The sequence below is a fragment of the Mastigoproctus giganteus genome, chromosome 5 (assembly GCF_048544385.1).
Source record: "Mastigoproctus giganteus isolate SK-2022 chromosome 5, ASM4854438v1, whole genome shotgun sequence".
NCBI classification, from domain to species: Eukaryota; Metazoa; Arthropoda; class Arachnida; order Uropygi; family Thelyphonidae; genus Mastigoproctus; species Mastigoproctus giganteus.
Window position 1 is genome coordinate 197787830 of NC_143579.1, and position 25447 is coordinate 197813276.

Below are 25447 nucleotides of genomic sequence, written 5' to 3' on the forward strand. Positions count from 1 at the left end.
CACTGTGTTGAATGGTGTTCACAGACCGTAAGATGCTGTTTTTAGCTGATGCATATACTATAGCGCCATAGTCTAATCGTGACCGGATTAGAGCACGATACAAATTCAGCAATGACTGTCTGTCTGCACCCCAAGATGTTGAGGATACTGCACGAAGGATGTTTAGTTTCTGGAGGACCGTAGTTCGTAGATAGGTCACATGTTTACGAAAATTTAATTTGGTGTCTAAATTCAGACCCAATAATCTTATGGAGTCTGTCATCGGTATTTCTCTGCCTTTCAGTTTTAATACAGGTTCCGGATGAAGCGATCGTAATTTACAGAAGTGTATTGCTGCTGTTTTTCCTTCAGTTAATTGATAGCCGTTGCTTTCTGTCCAAGTTTCAATTTTGTTTATTGCTATCTGTAGTTGTCTTTCGATGGTAGCCATGTTCGATGATTGACAGGAAATAGCAAGATCGTCTGCATACATATAAACTTCTACCGTGGATGGGATGTCTCTTATAATGCTACTGGTACGTAATGCAAAGAGTGTGGCACTTAAAATCGATCCCTGAGGTACTCCTTCTTCTTGTGTGTGAATTTTGGACAGCTCATTCTGGAATCTTACTTGAAAGGTCCTGAGGTGAAGAAAATTCTGAATGAATCTAGGCAGGTTACCTCTAAGTCCAAGTTTGTATAAGTCTTGGAGGATTCCATATCTCCAGGTTGTATCGAATGCTTTGGTAATATCGAAAGTTATCATTACCATGTGCTGTTTTTTAAGAAAAGCATTTCGAATCTGAGCTTCGACCTTGACGTGGACATCAGTTGTAGATCTATTACGGCGGAAACCAAATTGATGGCATGATATAGCATCTTGATCTTCAATAATCCAGACAAGTCTCTTGTGTACCATCTTTTCCATTATCTTTCCTAAACAGCTGGTCAAAGATATAGGACGATAACTATTGGGAGAGGAAGCATCTTTCCCGGCTTTCGCTATGGCTACCACAACTGACTGATGCCATGTAACAGGGTAAACATTCTCCTCAAAGATTCTATTGTAAAATTTCAGTAGTATAGATTTTGAGTTTGAGTTGAGGTGGCAAAGCATTATATAGAAAATGCCATCTGGTCCAGCAGAACTATTTCTAGAATTCTGGAGAGCTTCGTTGAGTTCATTCATAGTGAACGGAAGGTTATAAGAATGAGATTGTTTTGTAACAAAGTTAATTTTATATTTTTCCATGGAAATTTTTTTGCGTCTAAATGAGTCTTCATAAGATTGAGATGAAGAAGTGACTGCAAATGTTTGTGCTAAAGCCTCTGCAATATCAGTTGGAGAAGAAATATCTATTCCTTTCCAGGACAAGATTGGGGCTTTGGTTTGTTGACACTTTCCACTGAGGATACGGATCTTTCTCCAAATTATTCTGGGGTCAGTGTTTCTGCAGATGGTAGAGCTGAATCGAATCCACGCATCCTGTTTAGCTTTTCGACGAATTCGGCGTGCTTCAGCTTTCAGTCGTTTATAGTTTATAAGGTTCTCCATTGTAGCATTTCGGCGAAAGGTGTTCCAAGCTTTGTTTTGTTTCCTTTTGGCAAGATAGCAGTCCCTTGTCCACCAATTATTATACCTTTGTTTCGTAAGGTTAACTTTCGGTATTGCGCTGGTAGCAGCTCCAAGTAATTGTTCTACTATATGTTTAGTGGCATTATTAATAGATGCAGAAAGAATCAAATGGTTATCAAATTGCACTGTTTTCGAAAACTTTTCCCAGTTAGCTCTGTGAAAATTCCACGTAATTTTTTGGTTAGATGTATAGTTTGTATCCGTCTGTATTTCACAAATTATAGGAAAGTGATCGCTGTTGTGAAGGTCAGTTAATACTGTCCAATCAAAGCTAGGATAAATGGACGAGGAACATATGGACAGATCCAGAGCAGAGCTAGAACCTGTAGGCAAGTGGATATAAGTATGCACACCGGTATTCAGTAGTGTTAAGTGATGGTTATCAAGTAGAGTTTCGATCATCCTCCCTCTACGATCCATGTTCGGGGAACCCCACAAAGGATGATGAGCATTTAGATCACCCAGAAAGCATACAGGTTGGGGTAGTTGATTATGTAAATTATCAAGTTCTGCAATGGAACATGAAACGTTTGGTGGAATATAAATGGAGACAAGAGTGAGATTAATCCCAAGAACAATACGAACGGCTATTGCTTCTAGATTAGTGGAAAGCTGAACGGGTTTCGATGGTACATTACTACGAACTAATATTGCTACTCCTCCTCTTGCTGGAGAATCAGAACATCTGTCACGTCTATATAGTGTATACCGTGAGAAGTGTGGGCTATAATTTGATGATAAATAGGCTATAATTTGATGATCTGTAGACAAATACATGCAGGATCATGCTGGTGCATTAGGTATTTTAATTCGTCAAGATTGCTTCTTAGTCCTCTACAATTCCATTGAATAATTTTCTGCATTACTTGGGTTTAGGTTAGATGGATTGGTCTGATCGTTTGTTTTTCCCTCGATCCTGTTTATATTTCTCTCGTTTTGAAAACACTGGGCCAATGGTAGGGCATATTTGAGATTTGTACAGAGTGACTACTCACTCTGTACAAATCTGTTTCAAAGAAAAGTAATGATGCCAACAGCAAAAGAGAAACCCCAGTTTTTTAAATGCAGTTTTTTTTTTTTTTTGTTTGGTAGTTGTTGGCGCATCAGCTTCTGTGGCCATAATGCACCTCCCAAGGTTTTTGCAGTACTTTGATCCAAGCCCGAGGCGAGATTCGAACTCGCGACCTTTAGGTTGCCAGGCAGGCACTTTACCCACCTGGCTAGCCCGGTCGGCTTTAAATGCAGTGGAAGCAATATTTATGCTTGTGCCAAGATAGATTAGAAGTCTGAGTAATCCCTAATAGACATATGTTATCTTGTCAATAAATCTGAGCATCATTGAAGATAAGCATAGGAGTAGAAAAATCCTTTTTGTGAAATATAAGACAGGATTCGGTTTAAGAAAGATTGAAATTAACAAAGTTATCTTTTCTCAACTAGAGAATTACCTGGTTATCATTGTTTAAGGAACTGGTAGTGGATATTTGAGAAGTTCAAAGTGTTTGTGCAGGGAAAGGTTTCTCAAACTGGAAGGTGGTATGCAAAGTGCTATCATCAGCAAAACTATGGATAGGATTTCCGGTCAATGGAAGGTCATTAATGTACAAAAAGAAAAGAGTGGGGGGAAAAAAAATTCTGTACCAGGTACATAATGTGTTATTTTATTTTATTAATAATAATTACATATCGGTTACTGAAAGTATTGTTCTGTGATGACCAAAGTAGGATATATAATTGTTACATTGAAGAGATTTTAGTTCACGATTAATACACCATCTATAGCTGTTCCATTCCACGTAGTATTTATCAAAAGATCTGATGACGTGTCCAAGTTGAAGAATGTTTTTAATTATGTGCAGAACTCTTTTCCAGCCTCAGAGTTTAATTGTAAAGAAAAAAATTACATTCAATCTGAAAACACCAGGTGACTTGAAACCAGATGTGTTTTCGAATTAATGCATTTATCAGTTTCTGAAAGTTTTTTGTTTTTCTTTCTTTTTGTATCTTAAAAACTTAATATTTCTGTTTCTAAATTCCTTAGCTTTCCAATGATATGCTATATGTTTACATTATACCGTTTATTATGTGAGAAAATTTCTTTGATCACATGTTCATATTTTCCACTATCATGGAAAAACTATTGCAATTTTCAGAGGTTTGAAAGTTTTTCGCTTTAGTATAGAGCTAAGATGAAGCTCCATGCAAAATTTCATTAAATTTGGTCCAGTAGAAAATAAATTAAATAGAATAAATTTCCATAATGCTTTTTGCATAACAGCTTTTCGTTACAAAATTTTTGGAATAACGCCAGTTTGTTTGTTTGTTTGTTTGTTTCGGAATTTATTGGGCGCATCGGCAACTATGGCCATAGTGCGCCATGCATATGGTAACTATGCATGTAATTTCTTTTCAAATAGAGAAAATGGAAAGAAGGGACCAAAAGGTTTTTCTAACTAAAGGAGGTGATATACTTTAATTATCTTGAGAAAATTATAAATGCTTGAGACATTTGTCTCATTGTTTAAAATTGAGGTGAGTGTAGGATCTTTTGTTGTGGCTGAAGTGCAAAGCATCTGGCGTTCTCTTGTATATTTTGTGCATTCGACCAGAATGTGATTCACTGTGAGCATTGTATTACAGTGATGACATTGAGGGGGTATCTCTCCTCTTAAAAGATAACCATGAGTTACATTTGTATGTCCTATTCGCAGACGAGCCAATATTACCTCCTGGTGTCGGATTGAACTGAAGCTGGAAGGCCATCGCTCAAGGTTTGGCTTGATACTTCGAAGTTTATTGTTTGGCTGATTTTCCCATAATAACTGCCATTGGCGCGTGCATTTTTCATGGATTATTGGTCGATAGTCTTGATGAGGCACTTTCCACTTGTTCTCAGATGAAAGGTGAGCTAATTTGGCAGCATTGTCCGCTAGTTCATTTCCAGGAATTGCCATATGTCCTGGGACCCAGCAGAAGTGTATGTTTTTCCCAAGTACTGATAAGGTATGCAGAGAGTTGACTATTCTTTCCACGACTGGGTGGGTCATGTTCATTGTGTTTTTTAGTGCTTGAAGGGCACTTAAGGAATCTGTGAAAATAATGCTGTTGTTAATATCGGAAGACTCGATATGATTCAGTGCAACCTGAATTGCTATTAGTTCTGCGGAAAATATACTGAACTCACGTGATAACTGATAAGCTAATGTGATGTTTGGGAAAACTGCAGCGATTCCAACGTGGACATCATTCTTTGATCCATCAGTATGTACTATGGAAAAGCTAGGAAACTGGTTCACTACTGCATGGTATAGCTGCAAGAAGTTTTCTCTATGCAGTGTAGATTTATTCCATTCATGTAGATGTAAGTCACATGAGGGCGGAATGATATTCCAAGGAGCAAGAGAGGATGGGAGGCTATTTGCCACATTGTCTAAGGTCAGATTTAGTTCTTCTAAGAGGTGTTTTATTCTCATGCCCAAAGGACGATTAACATTAGGGCGGTTTTGGTATAACCTGGTGTGCTGTGATGAAAAAAGTATCTGCCAATTTGGGTGTTCTGGCATAGATCTAATTTTATAGGCGTAACGTAGTATCAGTTGTTGTCGCCTGATCGAAAGAGGAGGTTCGTGTGCTTCAGCATATAAGCTATGTATTGGAGACGTGCGATATGCTCCTAATGCAATCCGTATGCCACTATGATGGATAGGGTCAAGCCAGCGAAGGGCACTAGGTCTTGCTGAACTATAGACTTGTGCTCCGTAGTCAAGTTTTGATCTTATTAATGCTCTATATAGCCGTAATAAAGTAAGGCGATCAGCTCCCCAATTAGTTGCAGAGAGAACCCGGATGATATTTAGTTTTTGTTGACATGAGTTTCTTAGTCTTTTGATATGCTCAACAAAGGTGAGTTTCTGGTCTAAAGTGATTCCTAAGAACCGTATGCTCGGTTGAACTGCTATTGGTTGGCGATTCAGTTCTAGCTCTGGATTGGGATGGAGTTTTCGTTGGCGGCAAAAATGGATGCAAAATGTTTTTTCCGGACAAAGTTGAAATCCATTAGTCTGAGCCCATGAACAGATCTTATTTATTGCCCCTTGCAACTGTCTCTCAATAGTATTCATGTTTTTTGCATGACACCAAATACTCAGGTCGTCTACAAACAGTGCTTTATCAATAGTGTTTGGAATTTGTCCGGCAATGGTGTTTATTGCAATTATAAAAAGTGAAGCACTGAGTACAGAGCCTTGAGGAACTCCTTCTTCTTGGGAAAATACTTGGGACAGTGAGGTTTTGAATCGAACCTGGAATGTACGCTTGCATAGAAAATTCTGTATGAAAATCGGGAGGTGACCCCGAAGTCCATGACGATGTAATTCACGGAGTATTCCATACTTCCACGTAGAATCATAGGCCTTACTGATGTCGAAGCAGACTAACACATGGTGTTCCGATCTGAGGAATGCATTTCGGATGGAATTTTCTAGTCTGACTAGTATATCTAGTGTAGATCTGTTTTGTCGGACACCGTATTGTGCAGAATGTAGCAGATTGAGATTTTCAAGGTACCAGATCAGTCGGCGGTTCACCATCTTTTCGAGAATTTTGCAAATGCAACTGGTCAAGGCGATTGGTCTATAATGAGTGGGATTTGTAGGGTCTTTACCTGGTTTAGGGAAGGCAAGGACCGTAGCGTGATGCCATTGATTAGGAAATTTATCCTCCAGGAAGAGTCTGTTGAATAGATGAAGAAGTAACTGTAATGATTCGGTACTTAGTTCCTGAATCATGGAATAGTGAATGTTATCTGGTCCTACAGCACTGCGTCTAGATGTTGACAAAGCTCTATGTAATTCGTGAATGGTAAAAGGTAAATTGTATTGTTCATCTCCTTTTGAAGAGAAGTTTAACTTTTGTTTTTCTAAACTTGTTTTTAATCTTCTGAAGGTCGGTGTATAATTTTCTATTGCTGATGTTTTTGCAAAGGTTTCACCTAGTATATTGGCAATTCCAGCAGGATCATTTACATTCTGCCCTCTCCATTCCATGATGGGTAGGGGTATCGGTTTGTATTTGCCACTCATTTTTCTGATTGCTTTCCAAATTTTATGTGTAGGCATTGCTTGATTAATAGTCGAAGTGAAGCGGATCCAAGCAGCCTTTTTATTGCAGCGTCTAACATATCTCGCTCTTGCTCTAGCACGCTTATATTGAATGAGATTGGTTGTAGTTGGACTCCGGCGAAAAGAATTCCAAGCTTTGCTTTGCATTTTTTTAGCCACAAGGCATTCATCACTCCACCAGGTTTTTGGATGAATCGGTAATTTTGATGAGGATTTCGGTACGGTTTGTTCTGCTGCATGTAATATCATTTTGGTGACATAGTCAACTGCTTCGTCAGTTGTGGAATTTTGGATTATTTCGGGATCAAGCTTGATTAATTTTTTATAGGACTGCCAATCTGCTTTATCAGTAAGCCAATGCGGAATTTTAGTAGGATGATGAGGGGGCTTATTAAGTAATTCAATTATTATGGGGAAATGATCGCTATGTAGCGGATCGTTGTTTACCGTCCACTTTAGAATAGGATATAAGGTTGCAGAACAGATAGACAAATCTATTGCAGTGCTTGTTCCTGAAGGAAGGTGAACGTATGTAGGTGAACCGTCATTTAGAAGAAGGAGGTTGTTATTGTCAAGACACTGTTCAATTAGTTTTCCTCTTTGGTCGATGTTGCTGTTACCCCAAAGAGTGTGATGACCGTTTAAGTCTCCCAGAATAAGGAAAGGTGTTGGGAGTTGAGCTATAAGATTGTTGAGATCATTTTGCTGGAAGGTATAGCTTGGTGGAATGTATAAGGAGCAGATTGTCATATGGATGTCAGCAGCTATACGGACTGCTATTGCCTCGAGGGGAGAGTTCAGTGAGACCTGTTTGGTAGGAATATGTGGGTTTGTTAAAATAGCTACGCCACCATGTGCGATATTCTGATTGGTTCTGTCTTTTCTAATAATGTTATAATGAGACAGTTTTGGTGTATTTTGGGGTTTTAAATAAGTTTCTTGAAGGCAGATACATATTGGTGAGTATTTACAGGAAAGATCGTATAGGTCATCGATATTGGCGCGGAATCCACGACAGTTCCATTGTATTATTCTGTTCATTGTTTATCTCTTATTAGACTTTCTGAGCGTTTTCGGGTTGTTGATGTTTTCTGTTTTTCACTTTTGTTTTTATCTTTTTTTGGGAAGGAAGGCCTTTCGGTGTCCATATCTTCTTCAACAAAGATTTGAAGAACAGGGTCATCTGCTGATTTTTCTTTAGTGTCCATTTGTTGTTGGTGACTAGAAGTTAGGATATGTTTTTCTTTAAGTCCTTCGTCCGGAGTGTGTATGTTTTCTTGTGGTATGGTAATTGGTGTATTGACTGCTTGGGTTTGAGTTGCACTGTACAAAGATTTTACATAATTTGAGAAAGACTGTTTTGGAGGTACTGTTATTTCGGTTTGCGATCCAGTTGATTGGAATTTTTTGGTGGCTTGGGCATACGTAGGTCTGTCTGCATGAATTGGTGGTGAGATGATTCTTTTTGCTTCTTGGTAAGAAACATTATGCTCAGTTTTATATTTCTGGATAAGTTTCTCACTTTTCCAGCGCTCGCATATTCTGGCATAAGCGGGATGATCCTTTTTGCAATTTGGACATACTGATTGAGGAGCATTACAGTTTTCGCAATCGTGTTCGATTGAACCACACTTTGCGCAAGTAGGGGTTCCCCGGCAGGCTGTTTGGGAATGTCCATACTTTTGGCATCGGAAACACCGTAGCGGGTTTGGGACATATGGTCTGACATTACATACCAGATATCCGGCCTTAATAGATGATGGACGATTCGGTGTGTTAAAGGTCAAGATCAGATTGCGGGTAGGGATCAGATTACCATCTTTTCTCGTGGAGATTCTCTTGACATGAATAACTCCTTGTTCTTTCAGTTCTTCTAGCATTTCTTCTTCAGTTACATCTAGTAAGTCCCAGTTTGAGATCACTCCTTTAGAGGTGTTTAGTGATCTGTGGGGTGTTACAGTTACTGGGAGACCTGCAAAGAAATTTGTTTTCAGAAGTCGCTCAGAATGTTTGGTATTAGATGTCTCAATGAGAATATCTCCTGATCTGAGTCTTTTTACGGATTTCGGAGATCCTGCTTTACTTTCCAATTCCTTTTGAATTCTAAAGGGAGAGAGTTTGCCAACTGCATTCTCACCAGTTGAATGGATGATTAGATAGGTTGGAATTGGATATGTCTCTGGCTCAGTTTTTTGGCGCTTTGCCGTTCCTGCTGTGGAACTGTCTTTCTTTTTTGATATCTGGGATGCGTCTGGCAGCCCAGATAAGTCTGAGTTTGATTTACTCATGATATGCTCTTTTTGGCCCCGGGAGATTGTCTTTTTCTCCCAGGTTACCAGCCCCGCCACGTGGAGGCAAGAGCGGTGCCGCCTAGTGACCCAAGCGAAGAAAAGGGTTAGTAATAACTAAAAATAAAAAGAGGGATTAAAGAAAGGTGGCTTTCCTTTCTAGGTTATAGTATTTGAATATATCTATTTAATTATAATCTTCAGGAGTTATCGGACTTTCGAAACTCAGGAGAAACGTATTTACAATTAAGCGTACTAGATAATCACTCTGGAAAGGCGCTGTGGTCACTAATATCGCTTGGCACTCGGGGCCTAACGCCAGTAAAAACGTTTTTAATGTCAAAAGAACTGAACCTCGAGAACACCAGCATTAGTTGAGAAGTTGGCAGCTGTCTACCATCAGCTGCAGCGAGCAGTCAGAGAAAAAACTTGATACTCAGTAACAAAAAAACTTGGCAAACCATAAGAATGAAGCTTATTTAGAAGACCTTTTTTGTCAAATGCAATCAAACGTTTTTGAAATGTCAAGAGCAACTGCTTGAATTTCACCAAACTTTTCCATTGAATTTGTCCATAGATGGGTAACATAAGCCAGATTATCACTAGTGGATCATAACTGACTGAATCCATACCAATGATAGTTGATCAGATGTAAGGTTTCTAGATAGTTTAAGAGTTGGCAGTTAATTAATTTCTCCATTACTTTAGAAAGAGAAGTGCAATGGGATGATAATTGGATGGGAGGGATTTCTCACCCATTTTAGGAACTGGCTGGATATGAACAAATATCCAAGCAGAAGGGAAACATTTTTGGAATAAGAATGTGAAAAACAGGCAATACAGTACAAATTTCGAGAACAAGGAGAAATACTGTCAGGATTTGGAGCTTTCTTAGTGCATCATTAGCATCAGCAGAGGCATATGATGCAAGAAAGCAAGCTTATACAGCAACAGCCAAAAAAAAAAAAAAAAAAAAAAAAACACACACACTTCCATCTCACCCCTCCGTTCGTTCGAAATACCTGCCCAGCTGAGCCTTAAATTTATTTGGGCTATCAACTTCCACAACAAGGGATGGAAGTCTGTTCCACCAACCAACTACCCGCTGGCTAAAGGCAAATTTCCACACATCTATCTTACTTCTGTCTTTCCTCAATCTACATCCTTCTTGAACTGAGGCCTCCAGACCTGTATACAGTACTCAAGGTGTGGCCTGACCATTGCCTTATACAAGGGAATAATCACCTCCTTATCTCTGCTAGAAAAATTCCTATATATCATTGACAAGACACCATGAGCTACTCTTGCAGCCCATCTGCACTGCTCAGAGAACTTCATATCTGCCTGCACAATTACCCCCAGGTCCTTTTCATTCTCTACCACTGTCAGTGTAGTACCACAGAGTTGATACGTTGCTCTGAGATTGTTGTTTCCCATATGTAGTACTTTACATTTGTCGATGCAAAATATTCATTTAGTTTGTTAGCTACCTGAGCAGGATCATCAACACTTGAACCATCGATATCAAGTGGACCAATCTGATTCATCCCCTTCCTTCTAGAGTTTACATAAGTAAAGAACTCTTTGCTGTTTATCTTTGCATCCTTTGCCAAAGATTTCTCGTAATCTGCTTTCGCCTGCCTAACCTCCTTTGTAACTTGGTTACAGATCAGCTTATATCTATCATAGGCTTCTGTGTCATGTGTTAATTTATATGTATCCCATGCATTTTTCTTCTCTGCCATATGTCTCATTAGTTCATCTGACATACATTTAGGCCTAAACCTTGAACAATATTTCTTAGTTGGTATGTAAAGCCGAGTAGCTTCCACGATAATTTCTTTGAATGCTTCCCATTTTGAATTTACTGTTGGTAACATCATCAGTTGCTCCCACTGTATAGAATTTAAATACTGTCTCAGACCATCGTAGTCGCCTTTATGAAAGTAAAAACCCTTCCCTTTACCCCTGATGGTAGTTACCTCTTTGAGTAAATCCCACTTCAGCACACTGTGATCACTGCCACCTAGTGGTTCCTTTATCTGCAGATTTTTAATGCATGAAGAATCACTACTAATAATCAAATCAAGAGTATTACTCCCTCTAGTTGCTTCCCGAACATGCTGATGTAGAAAACAATCATCCAATAAATCCACAAAAGCCTTGCTAGTGTGTGAGTGACCAACCCACAAATTCCAGTCAATATCTGGGAAATTAAAATCCCCCATTATAAGACTCTGATTTACTGGCCCACTCTACTTCCCTGTACAGTTTCTTATTATACTCATCAGAGTCATTAGGCCTATAGCACACTCCTACTCTCAATTTTGATTTCCAAATGCTTATGTCACACCAAACTGACTCGGCACTGCACTGTCCAGCGATGTTGATTGGCTTCACTTCCTTGGATTTTATGTGTTTCTTAACTAATAGCATAACCCCTCCGCCCTTCCTATCCTGTACATATTGTACTCCCCAAATTCCAATTCTGCATTCCTTATACCTGTGACACCATGTCTCTGATATCCCAACAATATCTGCCTTTGATGTATTGAGCAATACCTCAAATTCATCAAATTTATTTACCAAACTCCTAGCATTGGTGTACACACATGTATACAAGCACCTGTTCCTATTCTTAGCTACCCTAACACAACCCATGTGTTTACTTGTACCGCAATGACTCCCAGCAGTCTCTGAAATACTCTGCATCTCGTTTTCCAGGCTGCTGCTCATTCCAATAGAAGCACTGCAAGAATCGCTTTCACCTCTGCCAGTGGCCACTGTTAATCTATTAGTCCTTGTATCCCCCCAAGCTAGCAGTTTTCCAACCCACCTAACACTGCCTTGATAGCATCAGGAAATATTCTTGCACCTTTTCTATTTAAGTGTAACACATCCCTGTAGAAGCAGTCTCTCCTGTTAACAAGTACAGACCAGGCTGAAAAAAATTCTACCCCTTGAGCCTTGCACAATCTTTCTAGGGCTGAATTGATCGACAAGGTTCTCATCACATACTCCCTCCTATCGTGTCTGGGCAGAATTGCAGACACTTTCAAATTCAACCCTAATTCATGGCTTTTTTTCAACAGTGACCTGTACTTGATAAGTAATTCTGCCGGTCTCCTACTGTTAATATCATTAGTGCCAACGTGTACAACTATATCACCTTTTGTGCCCTTAAAAGATGATATCCGCTCTACAACGTCATCAAACTTTGCCCCTGGCAGACATACCCTGGTCCTGTTCCACCTATCCTTTTTACAAAGCATGTTCCCCATTTCCCTGACAATAGAGTCTCACCAACAACTAATAGTTCCAACTATTAGCATCAACTATTAGCTACTAGTTTCCCACAGGAACTAGTAGTTGTTGGTGACTATTGTCAGGGAAACGGGGAACATGCTTTGTAAAAAGGATAGGTGGAATAGGACCAGGGTATGTCTGCCAGGGGCAAAGGTTGATGACGTTGTAGAGCGGATATCATCTTTTAAGGGCACAAAAGGTGATATAGTTGTACACGTTGGCACTAATGATATTAAGAGTAGGAGACCGGCGGAATTACTTAGCAAGTATAGGTCACTGTTGAAAAAAAGCCGTGAATTAGGTTTGAACTTGAAAGTGTCTGCAATTCTGCCCAGACACGATAGGAGGGAGTATATGATGAGAGCCTTGTCGATCAATTTGGCCCTGGAGGGATTGTGCAAGGCTCAAGGGGTAGAATTTTTTTCAGCCTGGACTGTACTTGTTAACAGGAGAGATTGCTTCTACAGGGATGGGATACACTTAAATAGAAAGGGTGCAAGAATTTTTGCTGATGCTGTCGAGGCAGTGTTAGGTGGGTCGGAAAACTGCTAGTTGGGGGGGATACAAGGACTAATAGATTAACAGTAGCCACTGGCAGAGGTGGAAGTGATTCTTGCACTGCTTCTATTCAAATGAGCAGAAGTCTGAAAAACAAGATGCAGGATATTTCAGAGACTGCTGGTAGTCATTGCGTTACAAGTAAACACATGGGTTGTGTTAAAGTAGCTAAGAATAGAAACAGGTGCATGTATACCTGCGTGTACACCAATGCTAGGAGTTTGGTAAATAAATTTGATGAATTTGAGGTATTGCTCAAAACATCAAAGGCAGATATTGTTGGGATATCAGAGACGTGGTGTCACACAGATATAAGTAATGCGGAACTGGAATTTGGGGAATACAATGTATATAGAAAGGATAGACAGGACAGGAGGGGAGGGGAGGAGGGGTTATGCTATTAATTAAGAAACACATAAAGTCAAAGGAAGTGAAGCCAGTTGACATCGATGGACAGGGCAGTGTCGAGTCAGTTTGGTGTGACATAAGCATAGGGAAATCAAAATTGAGAGTAGGAGTGTGCTATAGGCCTAATGACTCTGATGAGTATAATAAGATATTGTACAGGGAAATAGAGTGGGCCAGTAAATCAGAGAGTCTTATAATGGGGGATTTAATTTCCCAGATATTGACTGGAATTTGTGGGTTGGTCACTCGCACACTAGCAAGGCTTTTGTGGATTTATTGGATGATTGTTTTCTACATCAGCATGTTCGTGAGGCAACAAGAGGGAGCAATACTCTTGATCTGATTATCAGTAGTGATTCTTCATGCATTAAGAACCTGCAGATAAATGAACCACTAGGTGGCAGTGATCACAGTGTGTTGAAGTGGGATTTACTCAAGGAGGTAACTACCATCAGAGGTAAAGGGAAGGGTTCTTGTTTTCGTAAAGGCGACTATGATGGTCTGAGACAGTATTTAAATTCTATACAGTGGGACCAACTGATGATGTTACCAACAGCAAACTCAAAATGGGAAGCATTCAAGGAACTAATCTTGGTGGCTACCAGGCTTTACATACCAACTAAGAAATATTGTTCAAGGTTTAGGCCTAAATGGTTGTCAGATGGACTAATGAGACATGTGGCAGAGAAGAAAAATGCATGGGATACATACAAATTAATGGGTGACATGGAAGCCTATGATAGATATAAGTTGGTCTGTAACCAAGTCACAAAGGAGATTAGGCAGGCAAAGGCAGACTACGAAAAATCCTTGGCAAAGGATGCAAAGAAAAACAGAAAGGAGTTCTTTGCATACTTGAACTCGAGAAGGAAAGGGATGAATCAGATTGGTCCACTGGATATTGATGGTTCAACAGTTGAGGATCCTGCTCAGGTGGCTAACAATCTAAACGAGTATTTTGCATCTACATTCACGCATGAGGAGTTATTCAGGAAGGAGAATGATGTAGGTAAAGTAAACATTGGCAGTGAGCTGGATGATTTTGTAATAACTGAGAGGAAAGTGGAGGAGAGATTGTTGAGGATAAACATAAAAAAGGCACCTGGGGTGGATGGGATCTATCCAGTTATATTAAAGGAGGCAGCAAAGGAAGTATGCAAACCCCTAGCCATAATTATGAGAGCTTCTTTGGACTCAGGGGAGGTACCCATAGACTGGAGATGTGCGAATGTAACCCCAATTCACAAAGGAGGATCAAAGGCTGACACAAGTAATTATAGACCTGTTAGTTTAACTTCTGTTCCAGGTAAATTAATGGAGGCACTGGTTAAAGAAGCACTGCAGGATCATCTAGACAAGAATCCAGTTATAGCTCAGACGCAGCATGGTTTTGTTAAGGGCAGGTCTTGCCTGACCAATTTGATTGGATACTATGATGTAGTCACAAAAGAACTGGATGCAGGGAATAACTTTGATATTATATATTTGGATCTTAGAAAGGCTTTTGATACTGTTGCACATGGAAGACTGCTGCACAAATTGGAGCAGTGTGGCATTGGAGGCAAATTGCTGCTATGGATAAGGGGATGGTTGAGTGGCAGAAGACAGAGAGTGGTAATCAATGGACACTGCTCAACGTGGACTAATGTTATTAGTGGAGTTCCTCAAGGTTCAGTGTTGGGTCCATTGTTGTTTTCGGTGTTTATGAATGATATTGATGATGGGATATCAAGTTTAATGTCTAAGTTTGCAGATGATACAAAGGTTGGCAGGGTCGTTAAAGACACTACTGACGCTATGCTGCTGCAACAGGATCTGGAAAGGTTGAACAGATGGGCTGAGAGGTGGCAAATGAAGTTTAACATTGACAAATGTAAAGTACTACATATGGGTAACAGTAACCCCAGAGCAATGTATCAACTCTGCGGTACTACACTGACAGTGGTGGAGAATGAAAAGGACCTGGGGGTAATTGTGCAGGCAGATATGAAGTTCTCTGAGCAGTGCAGACGAGCTGCAAGAGTAGCTCATGGTGTCTTGTCAATGATATACAGGAATTTTTCTAGCAGGGATAAGGAGGTGATTATTCCCTTGTATAAGGCAATGGTTAGGCCACATCTTGAGTACTGTATACAGGTCTGGAGGCCTCATTTCAAGAAGGATGTAGAGCTGCTGGAATGGGTACAGAGAAGGGCAACAAGATTAGTAAATGGAACAAAGGGTTGCTCTTACGAAGAAAGGCTTAAGTTTTGCAAATTACAGAGTCTGGAGACTAGGCACCGGCGAGGTGATCTGATAGAGGTGTATAAGGCTTTGAATGGTTTGAGCATGCTCAATGCCAATGGGATTCTTCATCTTTCTCAGAATAATCACCTCAGAGGGCATAAATTCAAATTGAGGAAGGACGGATGTCGGATAGAAGTGCGGAAATTTGCCTTTGGCCAGCGAGTGGTTGGTTGGTGGAACCGACTTCCATCACTTGTTGTTGAAGTTGATAGCCTAAACAAATTTAAAGCTCAACTGGACAGGTATTTCGAACGAACGGTGGGGTGAAATGGGAGAGGGTTTTTTTTTTTTTTTGGCTGATGCTGAATAAGCTTGCTTTCTTGCATCATATGCCTCTACTAATGCTAATGCTAAAATCCTTCTGATATCCTTTTGATGGAAGACCAAAGGATGTATTGAATGGAGTGTTTGTTTGTAATTTAGTTTTTTAGAAGCATTAGCAACTAAGGCCATATTGCTCCAGGATATGCGGTGGCATTCCCTGAACTTTCCGCTTCCTCCGTATTTGGTGATGATGGGCTCGAACCCCGGTCTAATCAAGAAGCGTGTGATACGCACTGCTGCTCCTTCCCACCTGGCTATGGAGGCGCCCTGAATGGAGTGTACTGGGAATGGTAGGAGGTGGTTTATCAAGATCATCAAGTCAAGAGTTAGAAGAAAAATAGGTTGCTAGTAGGTTGCCTTTATCATTAGCTGAGGCAGCATGGAACCATCATGTTTTAACAGAGGTGGGAGTACAAGTTGGGTAAAAATTGCAGCCAATGGCTTTGGCAAGAGACCAGAATGCTTGACTACATTTGGACAAAGAAGAGTCTACTCTTAGCTTGTACAAAATCTAGTTTGGACTGATTAATAACTACTTTATTGATTACCGATTTTACTGATTAATAATTGTTGTGAGTAGTAGTAGTGGCATGTGATGCAAGAAAGCAAGTGTATGAGCTTATGCAGCATCAACCAAAAAAAAAATAAAATCACACCATTCCCTCCAAATGCCTGTCCAGTTCCTCCTTAAATTTATGTAACCTATCAACTTGCCAAACGACAGATGGAAGTTTGTTCCAGCAATTAAGGACCTTTGGTATAGGCAGAAAATGACAAATGTGATATGCAACATTCTTATCTTGAACAGCTTTAGTGCATTTATTGGAAAAACAAAAGTTTAGATAACAGATGAGATTTTTAAAATGGAATGTGGTATAAGGGATTTCATCCCTACAAGAATAATTTCACTGAAACGATGTGAGCAAACACTAACATCAGAAGATTTAAAAAGGTAATCCAACCAAGAAAAAAGAAGAATAGTAATCTCACAGATTGTCCCATTTTGCATTCTTGTAATGCCAAATAACACGAGGTTCAGAATGGTTACAAGAAAATAAAAGACCATTATATGGTTGTGATCTAAGGAGCTTAGGGTACCACTCACCTTGACCATGTACTTAGAAGGGTTGTTTGTGAGAAAAAAGATCAAGAGTGTTTTGGCCATGTCGTTAGACTTGTCTGGTTCTAGTACCTACAAGAATCTGCGCGAAGTCATTAATTATTGCAAAACATTCAGCATCTTGACTAATTGGGTCTGTGTAGAAAACATAAGCCAGCTGGAGTTTTGAACATTAAAATCACCAAGGAAAATTACCTCTCTGTTAAGAAAGCTGGACTAGTGAAAGTCAAGTTTTAAAGAGTTCCAAGTGATAAGTGGAGTTGGGAGAACGACAGAATTGGAGGGGGGGGGGGGGGGGGGGGGGGGGGGGGGAGAGAGAGAGAGAGAGAGAGAGAGAGAGAGAGAGAGAGAGAGAGAGAGAGAGAGAGAGAGAGAGAGAGAGAGAGAGAGAGAGAGAGCGAGCGAGATTTTAAGCCAGAGAAGATTGAAAGGGGGGGGATTCCAAATTACAAAATCTCTGACAGGGAATATCAGAGCAGATGTATGCACAAGTATCACCCTTGAAGCGAAAGGAATCATACCGTGAATAATTCGGACAACTGAGATGAGCAGTGACTGAATCAGCTAATAATTGGGATTCTGTCAGAAAAAGTTAGTGGGGCTTGGCAGATTGCAAGTGGAAATGGACATTACTGAGATTGGAACTGAGACCACATATATTTGTGAAATGAATGAGGAAGTGTTTGGAAGGTTTAGATCTTTACACAGATAACTTTGTTCTATTAATTTGACTATTCATGATATATTCAGTAATAAGAAAAGGTGGGGGAGGCATGTTGTATATAGTAATGAAATTTTTAATATTGTGGGATAGTCAGAGAGTTTCTTGACCAATAGTAACACCAGACCTAACAACAACCACCCAGTGTACTTGGTAGCAATACCCGTCGCGAGGTGGAACCACCAATCAGGGAGAAATAATATAAGAGCAATAATAATAATAGAGAAGAGTAAAATGCCTTGAGTGTAAAATGACAAGAGTCTTTACATGCAAATGGAATGGGCAAGCAAAGCACGTGCAAATGTCTTATTATGGGTGACTTCAATCTACAGAAGACTGAATGGAATAAGTGGAAGAGACTCACCTCAGGGAAAAAATTTTCTAAATAAAATAGATTATTATTTGTAGCAGCATGTCAGAGATAATACTGGGGGTGAGAATATTCTTGATCTCAGCATTACTCGCAAATTAGATAACATCAGAGAGCCTAAAATACTGGAATGACTGGCAGGTAGTGATCACGCAGTCATCAGTTAGAAAACGAAGAAAGATTTAATTTCAGAAGAGGGGACTTTTACAGTTTAAGTCGCTATATGGCATTTATTATTTGGGCGGATTGCAGAGTGAGGGCAAATACACTTTAATTATGGAATTGTTGTTGTTATTTGTTTTTTTTTTTTAGGAGCATTAGCAACTGAGGCCATATTGTTCCGGGGATATGCGGTGGTCATTCCCTGACCTTTCTGCATCCTCCGTATTTGGTGGTCATGGGCTCGGTTGTTGTCTGTTTGTTGGTTATTTAGGAGCATTAGCAATTAAGGCCATATTGCTCCGGGATATGCAGTGGTCATTCCCTGACCTTTCCGCATCCTCTGTATTTGGTGGTGACGGGCTCGAACCCCAGTCTAATCAAGAAGTGTGTGCTACGCACTGCTGCTTCTGTCCACCTGGCTACAGAGGCGCCCCTACAATTATGGAATACCTTTAAAGCAAATAGAGCAGATAAAGGTAGCAAGAGACAGTTAGAGCGATGAAACATACTGAAGCCTACAACAGCTACAAGTTGATTTGTAATAGTACTACATATAAAGTTAGAGAGACCAAAGAATGGGTACAAGGAATTTTTCACATATGTGAATACAAAAAAAAAAAAAAAAAAGCAAATCAGATCAGACCTTTGTGCACTGGGTGTGGGGGAAAGTCTTAGACAATGCAGCTGATGTTGCAGATGAATTGAACAGGTACTTTTCATTTGTCTTTACTGATGAAAGACCCTTCATGCTGAGAAGAGGCTGTGCGAGTGAGGCTCAACCATATAAAATGAATGATTTCGAAATTACAGATGACTTATTAGAAAAACTTTCGCGCATAAAGGCAAGTTAAGGTCTGGGAGTTTATGGCATATAACCAGCAAGTCTAATGGAGGGTGCCAGGGAGTGTATTGAACCAGTGACGTTAATTATGAGGGCATCTTTGGACTCAGGAGAGGGTCCTTTGGATTGGAGTATTGCTAATAAGTAACTACAGACCAGTTAGTTTGACTGCAATGGTAGGAAAAATCTTAGAGGCAATGATTAAGAGTGCAATTAAGAGACATTTAGATAGATATGACATTCTGAAGGATACATGGCTTTGTTAAGGGAAAATCATGCTTAACAAACTTAGCTCATGAGCTGGATTTAGGGAACAATTTCAACTTAGTTTATTTGGATTTTAGCATAGCATTTTTCACTCAGTCCCTTGTGAGAGGTTACTGCAGTGGTTTTCAACCGGGATGCCACAACAACATTCCAGGTATGCCATGTAATTTGGGTTTAAGCTACTTAAACTTATTATTTTTTTTAAATTATGTTTATTTCATTATAAAAAGGTGTACAGTATCTTTATAATTTTTAAACATCAATTATAGATTATAATAATCTATAAATATATATATATATATATATATATACACACACATTGTTTAGATAGTATGAATCAGAGCTGTAATACTCGATATGTTCTACGTTGATAACAATATTAGAAAAATAATAAGAGGAGTTTACCTCAATATAGTACGTAGAACACTTCTGTATGATACCCTCCAGAAATTAAAAATATAAATAATTTACTCTAATGTACTGGTAAGTTGTTGATTTTTTCGTTTTTTCCATTTTAATTTCTGGAGGGTATCATACGGAAGTGTTCTAAGTACTATATTGAGGTAAACTCCTCTTATTATTTTACTAATATACACATTGTATATACAGAGAGAGAATCGGATCTAACAGGCAAAAAATTGAGTAGGGGTGCCCCAAAATAAAATAAATGACTTAGCGGTGCTGTTATTAAAAAAAGATTGAAAACCACTGGGTTACTGTATAAGCTTGAACAGGTTGGGATTACTGGGATGGATTGCTGGGTGGCTGCAAGGCAGAAGGCAAAGGGGAAATAGCAACCCCAAAATAAATCATACACTTGGTGGGGTTGAATTAAAAACAGTAGAGGAAGAAAGGGATCTGGAAATTATAATACAGGCAGATATGAAGTTTTCTGAGCAGTGTAAACAGGTAGCAGGGAAAGGCCATTGTGTCCTATCCACGATTTATTGAACACTATCCTGTAGAGATATGGAGGTCATAGTCACACTGTATAAGGCAATTGTAAGACAACATATGGAATACTGTGTTCAAGTATGGAGACCTCATCTGAAAAAGGACATTGAGGAGAAAGGACTCTTGGAAGCTTCTGATTATGTAGGCTACAGAACTTGGCAACCAGGCACCTTAGAGGTGACCTGACTGAGGGTTTATAAGGCTCTGAGAGGGGTTAGTAAGATGAATGAAATGCGATTTTCACTGTTATACAGAATTCCAGAATTTGGGGGCATAAATTCAAATTACAGGGGAAAGGGTTTAGACTCGATTGTAGGAAATTTTCTTTTACCTAAAGAGTCATTGATTGCATGAACATGTTGCTTTTGCAGGTGGTTGAGGCTGACAGTTTGAATAAATTCAAAGGTCAACTGGATAGTTAAATACGTGTGGAAGGAAGTACATAATTTGTATTTTGTTATCTACTTGTTTTTTTTTTTTTTTGGCCAGTTCAGCAAAAGGTTGTGGCTTCCTTGTACTATATGGCTATTACCATTACTATAGCAAAACAATCATGAGAAATATTTCATAGCTGAACTAGTGTGATAAGCTATTGTCAGTGAAAACAGTAACAAATATGGTAGTGCTATACCTAATAAATGTTGTCACATAATAATTCTTAATAAACAACAAAACACAATTTAAAAGGCATACCCAGTAAAAATTTGTGTATATTTAGAGAAAAATCACATATTTTTATCGCCAACCAACAATTAATGCTGGTGCGTTATTTTCAAGTGGACCTCATAAGTGTAGTGCCACCACTGCAGGGTTAAAGGACAAATAATTTAAATACTAAAAAACAAGGAAATCTTTTAGCTCTATTATAGAAACAAATTTATGCAAATGTCAATTTATTAGCTCAATAAAACTGCAGACAACGAAAATTATAACCTTGCAATTTCACACTGACGGACGTCACAACCTCTCTTTGGCATTACACCCATTCCTCTTTGGGGTTCACTTGACTGGTATGTATTAATGTAATGGACATAAGGGGACTCCTCTGTAATTTCAAAATACCGAATACTGCTATCACCCTGCAATCAACAAAATAAAAATAGCTCAAAAATATTCTCAATAAAATAATATTTTATTACTAAGACATATTTATATGGAATTAGTCATTCATCATGTAGCTCTTTAGGACTAACCCAATGTGAGTTAGTCACAATACAATTAATTTAATATTTGCGACTCACCCCAAAAATGATTAAAAGCACTCCCATTATTTAGCTATTCTGTGATAAAAGACTGTTCTGTAGCATATCCTAATATGCTATAGGAAAGCAATTAAATAATGATTATATATTTTTCCTCTAATAATCAAAGTTTATTAGTATGCTGTATAACAATAAAATAAGAAAAGCAACACAGACAGATGTCAAGTAATTGCAGTCATTAGACCAAATGGGAAATGAAGCTTAAAAAAGTTAATTTTCAAATTAACATTGTTGAAGTTTGCATGTATAAACTGCATGGAATGACTGGAAGAAATGAAATGTTCCAAAATGCTAGTGAGACAGTTGTCTCCTTAACTAGCTTAAAGCTATCACAAGATGAAATGGTAAATTTAGAAAGAATAATATTAATAAAGTCTACCTAAAGAACTGAGAATGGATATTATGCATTATGGATAAATGGATATAAAACTGTGGTTAGACCCACATTGATGTACGGTGATGAGACATGGGCGATTACAAGGGTCCAGGAGAAGAAGATGGAAGTGGCAGAGATGAGGATGCTAAGATGGATGTGTGGTGTAACGAGGAAGGACAGGTTAAGAAATGACTACATTAGAGGTATGGTTAAGGTGGGTCCTCAGTAAAAAAAATGCAGAAATCTAGGTTGAGGTGGCTTGGTCATGTGGAACGAAGAAGTGAGGAGTATGTAGGGAAGAGGTGTGAAAAGCTGGAGGTGATAGGGAAGAGGGGGAGACCTAAGCTGAGATGGAAGGACAAGGTGGTAGAGGATTTGAAAGAGGATGGAGGAGAGATGAAGCCCTGGTTAGAAAGGAATGGAGGAAGAGATTTAAGGAAGGAAATGCCAACCCCATATGAACGTGAGAAGAAGGCAAGGAAAAAGAAGAAGAAAATGGAGAAATGGAAACATGTTGGTAGCAGAATGAGAAATTTGATTTTCAATACACTTTCTGTTTGGGAGGTGGGGGGCACACGGTATAACAGTGGACAAAAGAAGAATGCAGTGTTTTTGATAATTCTTTGACAGAGCACAAGGGCAGAGTTCAGCGGCTCTAGACCATACACCATAATAGTCAGCAAGCAAACACATTCCTGTCCGTTGAAGCACCCAAAGTCTTGAAAAATTAACCTAATATAAATATCCCCAAATAGTGCCTCTGGTGAGGATAAAGTATATAGTAATTCTATTTAAAACTTCATATAGTAAAAGCTGCCATGTAATTATGAAAATATAAATTAACTAAAATAATACAGTCCATTCTGGTTATTTGGGACACAGGACTAGTGCATTTTGGCCTGATTAAGCGGCTGCCCCAATTATCCAAAGTTTCACGTAAATAGTTAAAAATACAATGTACCCCCCCCCCCTTTTTTACAATTGGTTCACTGTACAATCAAATCACGTTACGACGAACTCAACATAGCAAAGTACCGTTCACTATACAACGTGCAGTAAGCACCGGTCATTGTGATCACGTTTGTGAATTAAATTTTAATTCTATTAAACAGCGATTCTAATTAGCGAAAATAGGAGGAATATTATCCACAGGCTATAAAAGCAAAGATATATTAAGCAGAAATTTACCCTTTATTACCTTACCAATTAAAAAATATGTGAAAATCGGAAGAATATGTGATAATCGGAATAATTAATACGCACTGTAATAGGTACATACAAACTAGTTGACATTTCTGTTTACTGACATTTGTGGGTGGGGATTAAAATTTAAAACAGTAAAAAGATAAGCAATCAATAACAAAGAACACGGGTACACACACAAATTGCAAGTAACAGAATGCACACAAGTGAGAACCAAGTAACGAGTTACAAAGCTTTAAAAATACGAATGAAGAGAAGATCTGAAATTTAATTTTTTTATATGATTGAAAATTTCATGGAACATTTCACCATAATAACCCACAGAATTCAGCTGTCGGTATTATCGCAAATTAAAATTTAAATTTTAATTGGGGATTAAAATTTAAAACAGTAAAAAGATAAGCAATCAATAACAAAGAACACGGGTACACACACAAATTGCAAGTAACAGAATGCACACAAGTGAGAACCAAGTAACGAGTTACAAAGCTTTAAAAATACGAATGAAGAGAAGATCTGAAATTTAATTTTTTTATATGATTGAAAATTTCATGGAACATTTCACCATAATAACCCACAGAATTCAGCTGTCGGTATTATCGCAAATTCAGTAAGATCACGTTTACTGTCCGTTTATGATAGATTTCACTAACAGAAAAGCCCAATAAACAGGTGACTGCTAATTGTTTTTATTGTTTTATGATTGTGACCTCCAGAATTTCGACCGAACCATGTGGTACCATCGGAGACAATCATAGGGTAATCTCCAGTGCTGCGGTCTCCTGCCCCGATTAAATGGCATGCTGTCCCAGTTAAGCAAAGTAAACCCTGGCTATTGTCTCGATTGGTTTCTGTTTTTAAGATTTTCCCCAAATAAATGGCTGCCCCGATTAACCGGGGGCCCAAATAACCAGAATCCACTGTATTATAATTTTTATGAAAGAACCAAGGTACAAAATTTTGAAATATGATTAAAAAATAACAGGAGAAAAGTGCACCAGGCAGTAAAATGGATTAAAACCAGACAAAAGTGTGGGAAACATGAAATACTGAGAGTGTCATCATGTGCTAACATAAAAAATACACAAGGTCAGAACAGACTAGAAAAGACTATTAAGTTCACCTGATGAAATTAAACAAGTAGCAAAGAATAAAACCACAGATATCTGTAATAGTTAAAAGAAATAATAGTTTGAAGACATTTGTAAATTATAAACTATAAATTGTAAACATTAACATAAGTTATAACTACTGCAGATATAACTACAGAAAAAGGTAATGGATAGAAAGAGCACAAAGCATTAAAGTTGTTTCAACTAGGCATAAGTACAAGGAACAGCAAAGGCTGAAATATTCAGAGTACAATCACATAATAACTAAAAAAAAATAATAATAATAAAATAAAAAAATACAAAAACTGAATTAGCACAGAAAAGACTGCATGGCTTGACTAATCTATGAAAAACTCCAACACATGATATTAGTATTAGCCATATATGCAAGAAAGCCATAAGCTTTTGCAAGATAAAAAAAAAAAAAAAAAAAAAAAAAAACCAGTCTCCTTACCAGCTTAAAAGTACCTAATTTTATAATAACTTTAAGCTGCTAAGAAGACAAACTGCCTCACTTGTATTTTACTCTCAACCTCAAAAAGGGCATTCGTAGAATCAGTAATATGTGAGTGTATATACACATACCATGTATATACACATACATGGTATTCCCTTCACAGACAATGGCCTAATATTCATACATATGCTGGATGCTGACACTTTAGCACAGTGGTTTGACCTTTTTTTTAATAACTGCACCCTTAAGTAAATTTTATTTTATTTTGTGGCACCCCCAACTCAATTTTCTGCCTGTCAGATCCGATTCTCTATCTCTCTCTCTGTATACCATCATCGTCATCATCATCAGCCATTTTCAATCCACTGCAGGATGAAGGCCTTTCCAGCAACTTTCCAGTTCCTTCTGTTTTGAGCACTGGCCATCCAGTTACTACCCACAAACTCATGAATTTCATCTATCCATCTCTACCTTTGTCTTCCAGGTATTCTTCTAGCTCCTCTTGGGTACCATTCTGTTATTTTCTTGGTCCACCTGTCATCATGTCTTCGAGCTATGTGTCCTGCCCAAGACCATTTTAGTTCTTTAGTTTTGATAAGAATGTCCTTTATTTGAGTTTGCTGCCTAATCCATGTGTTTCTCTTCTTATCTAACAGTCTGATTCCCAATATAATTCGTTCCATTCTTTGCTATGTAG

At 38.6% G+C, this 25447-nt stretch overlaps 1 protein-coding gene across 1 annotated transcript in view; it reads right to left on the reverse strand.

The window, feature by feature from the left end:
- Positions 1-25447, reverse strand: part of LOC150085985 (coronin-1C-like) — a 239686-nt gene that overhangs the window by 97027 nt on the left and 117212 nt on the right. Inside the window, exon 7 of the mRNA XM_090374319.1 lies at positions 21274-21419. Within this exon, the coding sequence (XP_090230445.1) occupies positions 21274-21419 (146 nt within the window). The remainder of the gene's footprint in view (positions 1-21273; positions 21420-25447) is intronic.